Below are 16,034 nucleotides of genomic sequence, written 5' to 3'. Positions count from 1 at the left end.
ATAGCTATGCGGTCTGGTTAGTCAAATAATTTTCTATGGATTTGCCCACCAAGGTGCCATAACCTTGTCCACGGCTAACGTTAACACATAGCTAGTTAACTTGGACACCGTTAGTTAGCATGTAAAATCGGAGTTACGCTAACACAAATAACGTTAACTTTAGCATCGTCTTGCCAAATAGACAGAATGTAGAAATCTTTCTTTTCTAGTCGCGTTAGCTACCCAATATGATTTCGAGTTTGAAAAGAGTTTGCTAGCATGTCAGGTGGCGCTTCAGCTCTACAAGTTAGTCAGTAAATCCAGTCGGTTGCTTCAGAGGCATTAGGTTTTGTAAGTGCTGTGGCAATAATACAACAGTGCGTTGACAGTAAATGTACTTTTAATACTTAAGTATTTTTAAAAGCAAGTACTTCAGTACTTTAACTTAAGCAAAAATTTGACTAGACCAGGGCTTTGAACCGGTTCAAGGAACGAAAACGAAAACCGGGAACTTTTTCTATTTCACATGGAACAGAAACGAAACCAGAAACTTTATTATTTTTTATGTTCCGGAACAGAAACGCTTATTAAAAAATAATGGTAACCGGTTAATACCGGTTTTTATTTCGTTCCTCAAAGTTTCCGTAGCCTACAAATAAAAAAGTCATTCTTCTCCTGCACAAGTTTCTATGACCCGCTGGGGTTCACTTCCTGTGTGACGTTCGCTGACTGAATGGAGAGAGCGGGAAGGTGGACTACTATCACGTCTCCATTACTGAGTGTCTGAGCAAAGAAGAGCCTGAACGATGCAACCTCCCTATTGGCTGTTTGTAAAAATGTATCAGTTGTTGCTCTTCCCACGGGAATCATCGCGGGCTCGAGAGACGAGATCTGACGAGTTAGTTCGTTGGTAGCAGAACAAAATGTCTGGACACAAATCGGGTTTTCAGAAAAGGAAAGAAAATAAACAGAGGGTTGAAAATACAAAAAAGGAGGCAGAAAATGCAAAACAAGTTAAGATAGGACAAATGGTTAGTTTTCTGAGGCAGCCCGCCGTGGCTGCCTGCAGGCTTATTTATTATAGCCCATGTAGTTAAAATAGTTGATATAAAATGTTTATAGTTATGTGATTAGTTATGAGTTAGTTATGTTTGTCCTGATTTAGACTGGTGTTTTTATTTTTTGTTTTTTTTTGGGGGGGGGTTGCGCGATGTTGCACCCGGGTCCAGATTAGGGCAGAACCGGCCCTGGCTACATTTCAGGTGTAGTTTGTTTTATGTATGTATGTACTTGCATAGATGTGTACTTGGTCTTCCAATATGGCGCCTAACAAAATCTCGCGGCGCGGTGACGTCATGCGGTAGCCCTCTATAGGGCCTGACTAGCCTTTGGTAACACACTAAATGAATTCTCTTTCATTTTTGGCACTTTTTCTGTTTGTGTAGCTGGGAAGACATACTGAGAATCCAAATCGCCAACATTTGAAATAATAATAGTTTTGAATTATTTCTTGTCTTATTTAATGAAGGTTGTAATAGAATTAGCCTACATTTGGCTTAAGCTGGATGAGACAGAGACATAATTTTATAGCCATTTGTTAAACCGCTGACAGGGAACGTAATTAACCGTTCCGGGAACGAAATTTTTTTGTTCTAACTGGTTCGGGAACGTCTATTTAATGGTGGAACCCAAAACCGGAAACGTTAAAATTCCGTTTCTGTTCGGAACGAACCAATAGGAAAAAAATTCTGGTTCAAAGCCCTGGACTAGACAGCTTTCACTTGTATCGGAGTCACATTTGACCAGCGGGATCTGTACTTTGACTTAAAGGAGAACTGAAGGCAAATTTTATCATCAAAATTCTATTTCTCATTTTATTAAATATCGGGATGCATGTTTGATCGCTATTTTGTCGCTGCTATAGCGAGTTCTGAGTGTTTGAAATATGCTCTGTAATATATCAGTCCATATGTCAAAGCAATGGCCGTAAACGAGATTCGTCGAGACCTGTGCGAGACATCGTAGGACGGAAGTAAAACGTACAGCGGAAATCAAAGTCACCGACATCTGCCGACGTTGTCAAAAGACGCACGCGCCCTCTTTCGAATGCTGACGGAATCAAGCCGGAAGTTTTGTTTGTTTTGATAGCAATCAGGAAAGTTTGAAAAAAGTAGGCAGTAATCGTCATTTAAACTCGTTTTTGTGCAATACTTCGTTTGGAAAACAGTTTTCAAAATGGCGGCACTGACACCTGGCTGACACTTCTTCACGTTTCGAAGTCTCGCACAAGTCTCGTGAAGATCGCGTGGATAAGCGACGCCTTCCGTGGACCAAACTAACTAAATTCAACACGGCTAAAAACTGAATAGGCTGATAAGTATAATATTTAACTGCAATTAGTTGCCAATACGAGTCACGATATAAGGTTACTAAAACCGAAAACGTAATTGAATAACACGTTAATTAAGAAACAAAGCAAGTTTAAAAATGACTTCAGTTCTCCTTTGAGTAATAAACTTGGGTACTTTGTCCACCTCTGGTGACACTTGACTGGGTGCCAAAACTTATGCTTTTAGTAAGATGGATTAAAGCAACACTTTGCCAAGAAATCGAGTGTACCCACCCAGTGTCTGCCTTTACGCCCAGGTCAATCATCCCAGAGTGAAGTTTGCTTCTTTGGTTGAAGCTATGATGTTCCGAAGCTTTAAATCGAATCTTGTGCGATTGCAAGCCTCACCTGAAACACGACGCGCGACTTCTCCAGCAGGTATGTCCTCATGTTCGCGCCGATGATGTGGTAGCGCTTATCGAAGCCGATCTCGATGTACTTCCCAAAGCGGCTGCTGTTGTCGTTCCTGGTGGTTTTGGCGTTTCCTATGGACTAGAGACGAGGAGATCTCACTCAGCGGTGGAAGCCGTTCAGTGATAATGTGTGCATTACGTAGCAGGAGATACAGGAGACTGAGCTGTGTGTCAAAAACGAGTGTACACAATATACAGAATCTCCATTCCTCTGCAGTAGGTCAGGAAATCGATGCTGCAGAGCAAAGCATCATGGGAAGTCACTGGAGTCCACTGGGACTGCATTCAGCAGCACAAGCTCATTTATCTGCTTTTTTTGGAACAGTCTGAGCCTTTAGGGAAAAAAAAATCCATCCATCTCTATATTGGTTCAAGTACAAATCTAAAATCATTACACACATTTTTCCGGCTAACGATTAAAACTGGTTATTAGCATCGCTAACACATTAAGCTAACCCCTGGCTTTCGTTAATCGTTAGCCAAATTAAGATTGTGGTCAGGAGCATCGCACAAACTCTGCTGCTTCTGCATTCTAATGCTAATCACATCAGCTTTCTCAGAGGCCGTGACCAAAACACAGCCGATCTGAATTAAATGTGCACGCAAAGACTTGGTACAGTCCATCAAACACACTCCTGCTCTGACCTTAAGGTTATAACCGTCATACGGCATTTATAGGTGTGTCTTAAGACATCTTGACAAAGTACATTAAAACACGCACATTTACAGCACAAAACGAAACCTGGAGTTAAACAGAACATATTAGAATCAACCTTCCCCAGGTAACCAAGGTGACACAAATGAAGGTCATTACGCTACTGTGTAGATCAGCATCAGAGCAGGTGAGATACTGAGATATTAAAAGCCAAGCATCAACCTGTGTAAGAGCAAGAGCAGAAGGAACTGTTTCCAGAAGATAAAGATCAGCCAACAGGCTGGAGAAGTCTAGAACCATGCATCAGCAGGAAGCTCTGAGATTCTCCTCAACCTTTCAGCAACTTTCACAGGACTCTCACGTCCATCCTTATGAGTCTTGGTGTCCCACAAGGCTCACTGCTGGATCCACTGAGGTTATATCCTCAAACTGGTTTTCAAACCACTGCTACGCTGACGACACTCAGCTCACCCTCTACATTCCTCCTTCACTCACTTACAGTATGTTTCTGACAGGATCTCGGCATGTCTGGTGGACATCTCATCATGGATGGCAGCTGGAACTAAATTCCAGTAAAAAAACTGAGCTGATGTTCATTCTTGGAGATGGAGATCCAGCCCCATGTCAAGGTCCTGTGATCTCCCTGGACAACTCACAGAGCTCACCATTTCACACTGCACCCAACCTTGGGGTAAACATGGACAACTAACCATCCCTCTCACCTACACAGTAAACACAGGTACTTGTTTCGAGACTGAACTACTGCAGCTTGTTCCTGGCAGATCTGCCCCTGCACACCATCTGACCACTTGTTCTCCCACACCACCCCATTGCTACACTCTCTCCACTGGCTTCCTGCAGCTGCCTACATCAGATTTAAAACACTGATGCTTGCCTGCAAAGCCAAAAATGGACGAGCGTCCACCTACGTGAAAGCGCTGATCTCACCATATTCTGCACCACACTCTGAAACCTCCACCTCTCAGGGTACAAGCATCAAGATGGTGGAATAAACTCATCCTGGCACCCCAAACAGTTTAGTCACCATCTTCAGACAAGACCAAAGACCTGTATCTTCACCAAACACTTGAAGTACCATGGATAGTTAATACTTCTTTGGTTCTTCAACTGATAGTACTCTTAGTTCCTGACCTAGTGAGCTAGCATGAGGATGTGTTCTTGTAGAAAAACAGTTCAGTTTTTGGCTCCTTACCTCCATGATAGGGTTGGAAGCAAGCACCTTCTCCTCCACATTGGCCTCACTGGCTGATCCGCTCACTGTCGCGAAGTATCGCATTGCGTATTTGGCTGAAACCGTCTTTCCTGCGCCGGACTCTCCACTGACGATGATTGACTGATTCCTCTCATCCCTAAGATGAAGAAATAAGAAAAATAAAACTAGATAGAGACCGTGACTAAAGTCACAGAAATTTGTGCTAGCTGTTACAAACCGGGACGTCTGGTCACCGTACAGGTCAGGGATGGGTGGAGACGAATGCATGTGCAGAAGATATAGCTGCTATAAATGTCAATGATAACAGGAAACAACTGGGTTCATGAACATTAAATGCAACTACAGTATTACAAAAAGTGCAATCAGCAGACATAAATGATAAACAAGCAGTAGGTCGGGCGAGGCACAGACACAGGCAGAATCAAAGGACGTCGAACAGGAAGTAAGAATTCGGAAACCAGGAAATCAAAACAATGCACGGCTCGGTAATGTGTCTAAACAGCTCAATACTTCGCAACCTGAGTTAGTCTTTGGTGTCCTTATACACGTATGCCGATTGTGCCTTAATCTAGTGCCGCTGTGAGTCATCAGCGTTGGGTGCATGTGAATCAGTTCGCAGTGCGTGCCATCCACAGTGCGCACAAGAGTCCGCTAACACGCGCGGGTGTGACAGTACCCTCTAGATCTGGAACAGTAAGAGATAGAGAATGATGCTTAGTGAGGAAAAGCTGCACCCTGCTGTCCTGAATAAAATAAAAACGAGCCATCAGGAGATAACGTATCCCCCCGGTCCCCACATTAAACCCCACTCCAAATTTTCCTAAGTTGAATTGGTTGCCATGGAAATACGGAAAAAATAAAAATGACAGAACTCCCAAAAATGTCAAAAGGCACAACCCCTCGAGTCACTTAACATAACTGTCAGGTTTCGTGAAAAAATTCCCAACAGTTTTTGAGTTATGGTCCGGAAACTAAAATGTTTACAGACAGACAGACAGATAGCTATATCCCTTGCATTATATCAGGGGGATAAAAACTGATTGAAAAAAAATCATGAAAATTGACAGAGTTATAAGTGATTGGAAAAAAAAAATCCCGTTTTTCATGGATCATTCCGGATCAGTGATCCTGATCAGCACCAAAAGTCATAGCAATGTAAGTCAGCCCAGACGGATTCTTCATGTGAAATTTACTGATGATTGGTTGAAAACTGAGGGAGAAATAGCGTCCTAAAAAACGTTAGGAGGAGGAGGAGAAGGAGAAGAAGAAAGATCCTGAGTGAGAGTAACAACTTGCGCAGCGCTGCTAGCGCAAATTAATGATGGAAAGATTGTGTGTCCTGATAATGGCACCTACAGACTGAGATTTCAGAAATCGTACAAGTTTATTGCAAGCCACACTGTGCGACACGGATCGAATAGACTTGTAATTTGTCGCAAATCAATATCCAAGAATAAAACGTCATCAGCGTCCGCCATCCATCTACACCGCTAGAGCAGTAAACGATGAAGCTAAACAGAATCGAGCCCTTGCAATTGTGCAGTTTACGTGGATGGAAAAAAAAAAAAAATCATACAAACAAGACTTCTTCTGCCGCAACTCAAGAAGAGTTCCATCCCTGATGGAATCCCAATCATTTTGTTTTGAACATTTAACCTCCATCTACTACATTTGGGTTTGGCGCCAGTTGATCAGTGCGTCATTTCATGCTGCGTTCCTATTGGTTGGTTAGCAAGCTTAGCTCGTAGCAGCACCCACACTGCAAAAAATAAAAATCTTAGGAAGTTTATTTGTCTATTTTCAAGTCAAAACATCTCGCCACCCTTATTATAAGACATAATTGCCCAACAAGCAAAACCTCATTTAGCTAGAAAGGCTAGTTTTTAGACAGTCCATCTTGAAAATCTTGTATAGACAAAATGTCTTGAAAAAGTCTTATTTGGAGCACCTTTGAAAATAAAACAAGTTTTTTTTAAAACAAGTAAGTACATTTTGGACATTTGAAAAATGCGGTTCATCTTGTTTCAAGAAAAATCAACAACAAAGTATGCTTGTTTTGGGAATAAATGAACTTTACTGAAATCTTTGAATCTAGCCCCCAAAATGCACTGTTGCTTTGGCGTTGTGTAAACACTGTAAGTCAAAATGCGTAGACGTTTGGTCACCTTGCATATCCTTAGTTTACTGCGACTGTTTACTCAATCATTCAGAGTGAGCTCCTTCTAGATGCTCTACAGACTCTAGACCAGACAAGTGCCTTCAAAAAGGCTATGAGTGAGTGGAGGCGTTTTAGTGACGGCTTTTTGGAATGCTGTGAGTTAAGTTCAGTGGGGTTTTTTTGTGCCTGATCTTGTAAACCCCTCGTACACATGAATAGTCAGTGCCCCCAAAATGCACTGTTGCTTTGGCGTTGTGTAAGCACTGTAAGTCAAAATGCGTAGACTTTTTTTTTTTTTTTTTGGTGCCTGAGGTCCTGGGGAAGTGGAATCTTAAGAGATGTTTTAATGTTTGAATGTTGAAATGGGAAAAAAAAATAAACTTGTTGCAATGCTACACGTGTCGTCAACTTGATTCAAGATAGTCTCTGGTCTCATATCTAGAGTATTTTACTAATTACAGGTCACAAAAGGAGAATCTTTTAAGCTAGCAATGCTTAGTTGTAGAATTTAACAATCCTAATATTAGTATATTTATCTTAAATTCAGTTTTTACTGCTAAGACTTTGTCATGAATTGAAGTGAAATACCCTTAAAATGAAATAAATAAAAATGACTTGAATGGCTAAATGTAAGAAGTACGATCTTGTTATAAGAACTATTTTGATTATTTTGAGTTAATCAGATCTCGCATAATAAGTTGCCCAATCTTATTTTGGAATTATTTCATCTAAAAACAGGTTAGAGTTTTCATCTTACTTTAAGAAATCTTACCAAGTCAAATTTGACTAGTTCCATTGGCAGATTTTTTTCACCTGATTCAAGCAAATATGCTTTGTTTTAATCTTTTATTTCTTATTTTTGAAAGGCCATTTTTTGCAGTGCAGATTGAGAGATGGTCATCTGAAATTTCCAACAGTAGTAATTAAATTGTGACCTTTACTCGTAAGACCATTACAACGGTCATCTTTGAACCCCTCTCACAAGTGCGACGCAAGACCAGCGTTTTGGAGACGCGTCACGTTTTTCACGTCGGTCATCTCTCATCTGGGACAGTCCAAAAAAAAAAAAAATCACACAGCGTAAACCCACCACATGACGAGGAATGACAGGAAAGTATTTTTATTCTGTTTTTTTCTATTTATAACTAAAGATGATTTAACAAGACAGTCACTAAAAGAGCGTGAAATGTATCTGCATGATGATATGCAAATTCCTACAGACATTCTGTGGTACAGAGGGAGTGTGTAGGGTTTTGTTTGGGGGTTTTTTTTTTTTTAAAAAGAGAGAGAGAGAGAGAGAGAGAGAGAGAGAGAGAGAGAGAGACACCTTGGCCAGATTATTTGCTGCAGCATGCAGTGGAATGACCTAGAAACCGTACTCTCAAAGACACCCTGCACACACTCAAACCACAGACCACACCCAGTCTAATACATGCCTACACACACCTGGCCATCTGTTTGTAGGACTCCTCAGCCACGGCGAAGATGTGCGGGTCCATGTCTCCCATGTTCTGCCCGCTGTAAGCGTTAATGATGTCCGTGCCATAGATGGGCAACGTTTCATACGGATTAATGGCCACCAACACAATACCTGAGTTATGAAGGAAAAGAAAAGAAAAAAGAAATATGGTGAAATGTCCAAAAATTTGCAACCAATCAAGCTCCATTCTGACCTGTTCAGTATTCCAGAAACTCCAGAGAAAATAAAAACTGGATTATCTTAATAATCTTGGCCATTTTCAGCAAACATTATTATATTTTCTTGACCATGCGTTACACCAGGATCCAAGACGCAGCATGCTAATATTTGTCTGGATGAAGAAACTGTATTGTAGTTCTGATAAATAAATGAGCACTTGTTTCATTGCACGCAGGTGTACGTGTTTACCGCAGTAGGTGTAGATGAGTTTGGAGTCGATGAAGCGCACTTTCAGGTTGTGCAACACGGCCGGTTCATGAAGGTAACTCAGAGCCGTCAGGTCATTCTCTCCCACCAGGATGTCAGGGTTCCGCAGGTGAGGCAGGGCTTTAGTCTTCGGGTCCAGCTTGTGCTCCAGATCCTTTCACACACACAGACAGGAAGAGTTTTAGGCCTTCCTGAATTTATTTCAAAATTAAGATACAAGAAAGCACTCTGTTTCCTACCTGGATATTTAAACATGTTGTGAAACAGCTAGCTAGATAACTAGATAACTTAGCCACTTAACCTCAGTGAGTGTTACTATCTTAGTTAACTACATAAGGCAGAGGGAACAGCCGACAGGAAAGAATGTAGCCTCTGGGATACAGGGAAGAGCTAACAGGTGAAAAGGATAAGCCTGTAGGAGACAGTGAAGCCCATGGGCGAGAGGGATCAGCTCACATGAAAAGCCTACAAAAGAGGGATCAGTCTATAGGAGAGCAGGGAACATCCTATAGGACAGCGTCTCTCAACCACTGGGCCGCGGTCCATTCTGAAGCGCCATCTAGCGGGCCGCAAATGTTTCTTCAAGTTTGAAACCAAATACTAAGTGTTCAGGATATCAGAGTGTCCCAAATCCGGTAGCTGGTTTGCTGAACGCTTTTCAAGTGGAACATGTGGGTAAATTAAGAACAACAAGCCTTTACTTTTGTTGCATTCCTCCTCTACATTTAACCTGGGCATGCACACGCAGAGAGAGAGAAAAAAAAATTTGTGGGCAAATTCTATGGATCTGTGATGCCTGCTGGAAGAGAAGAGCAGGAGGGATTGACAATCGAGCGACTGTGGTTTGTTTTCACCCGATACCAAAAACTTGTAGTGCCCTAGCAACCATCGCAAAGATGAAGACAAAAAGCCCAGAAATTCCTCCTTCCCCAGGCAAAAACCATACAGGATTTATCGTGTAGTGTCCTGATCCCCAGACCTTTAACCCAGCAACATATAAAAACTTGTTCTCCTACATGATCTTCCAGGTTTTCATCTGTGTGTCCGTGTAGAACGATGTCTGCAGCACCAGGTAGTTTGAGATGTCAGGGAACTCAACGGATGGATAATTTTCCAACTCGTAATGAACGAATGAATAATTTTATTTAAAAGGTGATAAGTTGATCAGCAGAGCTGGTGGGGTCGTGCATGTACAGACACAAATAATTACAAATACAAAAGACTAAGAATATACAAAATCTTTAAAAAAAATTAAAATCTGTTGATTATCTGTTAATTATCTTCACATTAAGTTAATTAATAGTGTCCATAACCATTGTCTTTGTATTTAGTTACGGCTACAATAGGATCTAAATTTATTCTACTAATGTCAAATTTAGCGAGTAAATTTTTCTTTCATCGGAAAAATCCTTCCTTGTTAGCGTGTAAGGATCTAATCCCATTGAGTGGGTTCTATATCCGTTTCTTGGTTTTAATAACTTGCTTGTTTGCTGAACACAAACATGGCAGTAAGTTCTTGTGTTAATGGACCAGACTCCACTTTTGGATCATTAATCCCTTTTGGCTGAGAATGTCCTGCATGTATGGGTTTGGCTTCTGGCACATCCGTACAGTTTTAAATACAAAACCTACAATTAAAAACAGGTTGTTTTTATTCCATGTATTTAATTCCATGTATTTTTTTCACCAAAAAACCCCTATGGAGAAAAAATCCAGGACCGTGACGTCGCCCGGTAGGACGCAGCCGGGGCCCCACCCTGGAGCCAGGCCCGGGGTTGGGGCTCGTATGCGAGCGCTTGGTGGTCGGGCCTTTGCCCATGGGGCCCGGCCGGGCTCAGCCCGAAGAGGCGACGTGGGCCCGACCTCCTGTGGGTTCACCACCCACAGAGGTAGCAGTAGGGGTCTGGTGCAGTGTGGATTGGGTGGCAGTCGAAGGCAGGGGCCTCGACGACCTGATCCCCGGACACAGCGGCTGGCTGTTGGGACATGGAATGTCACTTCGCTGGGGGGGAAGGAGCCTGAGCTTGTGCGGGAGGTTGAGAGGTACCGGCTAGAGATAGTCAGGCTCACCTCCACGCACAGCTTGGGCTCTGGAACCCAGCTCCTCGAGAGGGGCTGGACTTTCCACTTCTCTGGAGTCGCCCGTGGTGAGCGGCGGCGGGCTGGTGTGGGCTTCCTTATAGCTCCCCAGCTCAGCCGCCATGTGTTGGAGTTTACCCCAGTGAACGAGAGGGTCGCCTCTCTGCGCCTTCGGATTGGGGAGAGGGCTCTTGCTGTTGTTTGTGCCTACGGGCCAAATAGCAGTATAGAGTATCCGGCCTTCTTGGAGTCCCTGGGAGAGGTACTGAGGGGTGCTCAGACTGGGGACTCCATTGTGCTACTGGGGGACTTCAATGCTCACGTGGGCGATGACAGTGACACCTGGAGGGGCGTGGTTGGGAGGAACGGCCTCCCCGATCTGAACCCGAGTGGTGTTTTGTTATTGGACTTCTGTGCTAGTCACAGTTTGTCCATAACGAACACCATGTTCGAGCATAGGGGTGTCCATAAGTGCACGTGGCACCAGGACACCTTAGGTCGGAGGTCGATGATCGACTTTGTAGTCGTGTCATCTGATCTCCGACCCTATGTCTTGGACACTCGGGTGAAGAGAGGGGCTGAGTTGTCAACTGATCACCACCTGGTGGTGAGTTGGATCCGCTGGCGGAGGAGGAAGCTGGACAGACCTGGCAGGCCCAAACGTATGGTGAGGGTCTGCTGGGAACGTCTGGCCGAGCACTCTGTTGGGGAGGTCTTTAACTCCCACCTCCGGGAGAGCTTTTCCCAGCTTCCAAGGGAGGCGGGGGACATTGAGTCTGAGTGGACCATGTTCTCTACCTCCATTGTGGACGCAGCTGTTCGGAGCTGTGGCCGCAAGGTCTCCGGTGCCTGTCGTGGCGGCAATCCCCGAACCCGGTGGTGGACACCGGAAGTAAGGGATGCCGTCAAGCTGAAGAAGGAGTCCTATCGGGCCATGTTGACCTCCGGGACTCCTGAGGCAGCCGACGGGTATCGGCAGGCCAGGCGTGCTGCAGCTCGGGCAGTTGCGGAGGCAAAAACTCGGAACTGGGAGGAGTTCGGGGAGGCCATGGAGAAGGACTATCGGTCGGCCTCGAAGAAATTCTGGCAAACCGTCCGGCGCCTCAGGAGGGGGAAGCAGTACTCTGCCAACACTGTTTACAGTGCGGGTGGGGAGCTGTTGACTTCGACTGGGGACATTGTCGGGCGGTGGAAGGAATACTTTGAGGATCTCCTCAATCCCACCGTCATGTCTTCCACTGAGGAGACTGAGGCTGATGACTCAGAGGTGGACTCGTCCATTACCCAAGCCGAAGTCACTGAGGTGGTTTGCAAGCTCCTCGGTGGCAAGGCACCGGGGGTGGATGAGATCCGCCCTGAGTATCTCAAGTCTCTGGATGTTGTGGGGCTGTCTTGGTTGACACGCCTCTGCAACATCGCGTGGCGGTCAGGGACAGTGCCTCTGGAGTGGCAGACTGGGGTGGTGGTCCCTCTTTTTAAGAAAGGGGACCGGAGAGTGTGCTCCAATTATAGGGGAATCACACTTCTCAGCCTCCCAGGAAAAGTTTACTCCAGGGTACTGGAGAGGAGAATTCGACCGATAGTCGAACCTCGGATCCAGGAGGAACAATGCGGTTTTCGTCCTGGTCGCGGAACACTGGACCAGCTCTATACCCTTCATAGGGTGCTCGAGGGTTCATGGGAGTTTGCCCAACCAGTCCACATGTGCTTTGTGGATCTGGAGAAGGCATTCGACCGTGTCCCCCGTGGTATTCTGTGGGGGGTGCTTCGGGAGTATGGGGTTCGGGGCTCTTTGCTAAGGGCTGTCCGGTCCCTGTACGAACGGAGCAGGAGTCTGGTTCGCATTGCCGGCAGTAAGTCAGACCTGTTCCCAGTGCATGTTGGACTCCGTCAGGGCTGCCCTTTGTCACCGGTTCTGTTCATAATTTTTATGGACAGAATTTCTAGGCGCAGCCAGGGGCCGGAAGGAATCCTGTTTGGGAACCACAGGATTTCATCTCTGCTTTTTGCGGATGATGTTGTCCTGTTGGCTTCTTCAAACCAGGACCTTCAGCATGCACTGGGGCGGTTTGCAGTCGAGTGTGAAGCGGCTGGGATGAGAATCAGCACCTCCAAGTCCGAGGCCATGGTTCTCGACCGGAAAAGGGTGGCTTGCCCTCTCCAGGTTGGTGGAGAAGTCCTGCCTCAAGTGGAGGAGTTTAAGTATCTCGGGATCTTGTTCACGAGTGAGGGAAGGATGGAGCGTGAGATCGACAGGCGGATCGGTGCAGCCTCCGCAGTGATGCAGTCGCTTTACCGGTCCGTCGTGGTGAAGAAGGAGCTGAGCCAAAAGGCGAAGCTCTCAATTTACCGGTCGATCTACGTTCCGACTCTCACCTATGGTCATGAGCTTTGGGTAATGACAGAAAGAACAAGATCGCGGATACAAGCGGCTGAAATGAGTTTCCTTCGCAGGGTGGCTGGGCGCTCCCTTAGAGATAGGGTGAGAAGCACAGTCACTCGGGAGGAGCTCGGAGTAGAGCCGCTGCTCCTCCACATCGAGAGGAACCAGCTGAGGTGGCTCGGGCATCTTTTTCGGATGCCTCCTGGACGCCTCCCTGGGGAGGTGTTCCAGGCATGTCCCCCCGGGAGGAGGCCCCGGGGAAGACCCAGGACACGCTGGAGGGACTATGTCTCTCGGCTGGCCTGGGAACGCCTCGGTGTTCTTCCCGAGGAGCTGGCCGAGGTGTCTGGGGAAAGGGAAGTTTGGGCTTCCATGCTTAGACTGCTGCCTCCGCGACCCGGTCCTGGATAAGCGGAAGAAGACGAGACGAGACGAGTATTTAATTCCTGGCCTCCCATCTGTAACAGGGAGTGATGTCACATCCCATTAATACACTTTACAGTAGATTATTAGATTCTAATAAAATAGATGAGCCAAAATAATTGGGGATGTTTTTTTAATGGGCTCCGACTCGTTACAAGTTTGAACAGGTGGGGCTTAAAGTAGAAAAGGTTGAGAACCCCTGCTATAGGAGATAGGGAAGAGCTGATCAGGAGGGAAGGAACAGCCTATAATACAGGAGGAACAGCCTATGGGAGGTAAGGGAAGAACTTGCAGGAGAGAAGAAACAGCTTATAGGAGAAAAGGAAAAGCCCACAAAGAAAGAATAGCCTATAGGAGAGAGAAAACAGTCTATATGACAAAAGGAACAGTGTGTAGGTGAAAAGGAACAGCCTTTTTGATAGAAAACAGCCTCCAAGAGAGGGCTCAACCTACAGGAGACATGGAAGAGTCTGCAGTGGAGAAGGAACAGACTTTAGGAGAAAAAGAACATCCTATCAAAGAGAGAGAACATATTATGGGAAAGAGGAAACAACCTACGGGTGAGAAAGGACAGCTTATAGAACAGAAGGAACAGCCTAAGCGAAAGAAGGAAAAATGGAACAGCCTTATGGACATGAATGAATAGCCTAGTGAAAAGAAGAACCAACATAATGGGAGGAAAAAAAACAGGTCTATGGAAGAGAAGGAACAGCCTATGAAAGAGAGAGAGAGATTATGTGTGGGATCAGCCTATAGGAAATAGGGAAGAGGTGATCAGGAGAGAAGGAACAGCCTATAAGGAAAAGGGAGAACTGGCAGGAGAGAAGGAACAGTCTATAAAGAGAAAAGGGAAAAGCCCACAGAAGAGGAAGAATAGCCTACAGGGAAGAGAACAGTCTATATGACAAACGGAACACAGTCTGTAGGTGAAAAGGAACAGCCTTTATGACAGAAACTGGCCTCCAAGAGAGGGATCAGCCTAAGGAGACATGGAAGAGCCTACTGTGGAGAAAGAACAGACTTTAGGGGAAAGGTAACATCCTATCAAAGTGAGGGAACAGCTTATGGGAAAGAAGCTGCCGCCTATGGGTGAGAGGGCACAGCTTATAGAACAAACAGCCTAAGAGAGAGAAGGAAAGAATGAACAGCCTTATAGAAAAAAGAGTGAACAGCCCAGTGAGAGAAGGAAGAGCCGAGTGAAAAGAACAGCCTACGAGAGAGAGATGATGAAGAACAGCCTACGAGGGAGAGAGAGATGAAGATGAGGAACAGTCTAGGAGAGAGAGAGAAGACGAGGAACGGCCTACGCGGGAGAGAGAGAAGACGAGGAACGGCCTATGCGGGAGAGAGAGAAGACGAGGAACGGCCTACGCGGGAGAGAGAGAAGACGAGGAACGGCCTACGCGGGAGAGAGAGAAGACGAGGAACGGCCTACGCGGGAGAGAGAGAAGACGAGGAACGGCCTACGCGGGAGAGAGAGAAGACGAGGAACGGCCTACGCGGGAGAGAGAGAAGACGAGGAACGGCCTACGCGGGAGAGAGAGAAGACAAGGAACAGCCGACGCGGGAGAGAGAGAAGACAAGGAACAGCCTACAAAGGAGAGAGAGAGATGATAAGAAACAGCCTACAAGGGGGGGGGGGAGAGGAGAAAGAACAGACTATAAAATGAACAAACAACAAAGAGAAGAGAAGGAACAGCCTAACAGAAATTAAAAAGCAAACTCTGTACACTAAACATGTTCTGGGTAACTTTGTCTGGAGTTTTACACACACACACACACACACACACACACACACACACACACACACACACACACACACTCTCTCACCGTGCCATCCTCGAGTTGCAGGTGCAGTGCTGTGTCCCCCTGTTTGTAGTCCTTAGTGAGCTCTGCTGACCTCCATACGTCCTCAGGGTCGGGGATCCACACCCGAGCATACTGCAACACACACACACTCACGGTTAAACACACACACACACACTCACGGTTAAACACACACACCGTGACCTTTCTATTTTGCACTGACATTATTGTAATGATGCATGTGAATCGCTTCATTTCTTTGCAGTGAGATAAATGTACTGGGTGTGCGCGTTTATACAGCGGACTGGCCTCAGACAGAACGCTGATTAACCACCAAACCTTCAAAACAAAGTCAGCTGACTGGACTGAACCATGTGAAACACACTGAGAAACAGAGAATCACACGGAGCAGCAAAACACAACGAGAGAGACACAAAGGGACTTAAAAAAAAATAATAATCACAATTCTGATGCCTTTCAATGGCCAACATAAGATATGCTGGCAAACGGTTGCTAGGTAACTGAACAATACTTAAGCTAGTTAATGACTGAGGCTAATGATTTAGCTACGTAGCTCATAGCCATCGATCTCTTATACGGACAATGTAA

The 16,034-nt window shown here is 45.4% G+C and overlaps 1 protein-coding gene across 5 annotated transcripts in view; it reads right to left on the bottom strand.

Moving 5' to 3' along the window:
• The window catches only part of myo5aa (myosin VAa), a 155,711-nt gene that overhangs the window by 97,347 nt on the left and 42,330 nt on the right, over positions 1 to 16,034 (bottom strand). For all 5 annotated transcript variants that reach the window (XM_060924221.1, XM_060924225.1, XM_060924220.1 and 2 more), the window contains exons 2-6: positions 15,450 to 15,560; positions 8,717 to 8,888; positions 8,275 to 8,419; positions 4,650 to 4,806; positions 2,717 to 2,860 (exon numbers count right to left, since the gene is read on the bottom strand). In XM_060924221.1, coding sequence (XP_060780204.1) covers positions 2,717 to 2,860; positions 4,650 to 4,806; positions 8,275 to 8,419; positions 8,717 to 8,888; positions 15,450 to 15,560 — 729 coding nt within the window. The remainder of the gene's footprint in view (positions 1 to 2,716; positions 2,861 to 4,649; positions 4,807 to 8,274; positions 8,420 to 8,716; positions 8,889 to 15,449; positions 15,561 to 16,034) is intronic.

The sequence above is a fragment of the Neoarius graeffei genome, chromosome 6 (genome assembly GCF_027579695.1).
Source record: "Neoarius graeffei isolate fNeoGra1 chromosome 6, fNeoGra1.pri, whole genome shotgun sequence".
Taxonomy (NCBI): Eukaryota; Metazoa; Chordata; class Actinopteri; order Siluriformes; family Ariidae; genus Neoarius; species Neoarius graeffei.
This window is presented reverse-complemented; position numbering and strand designations above follow the sequence as displayed.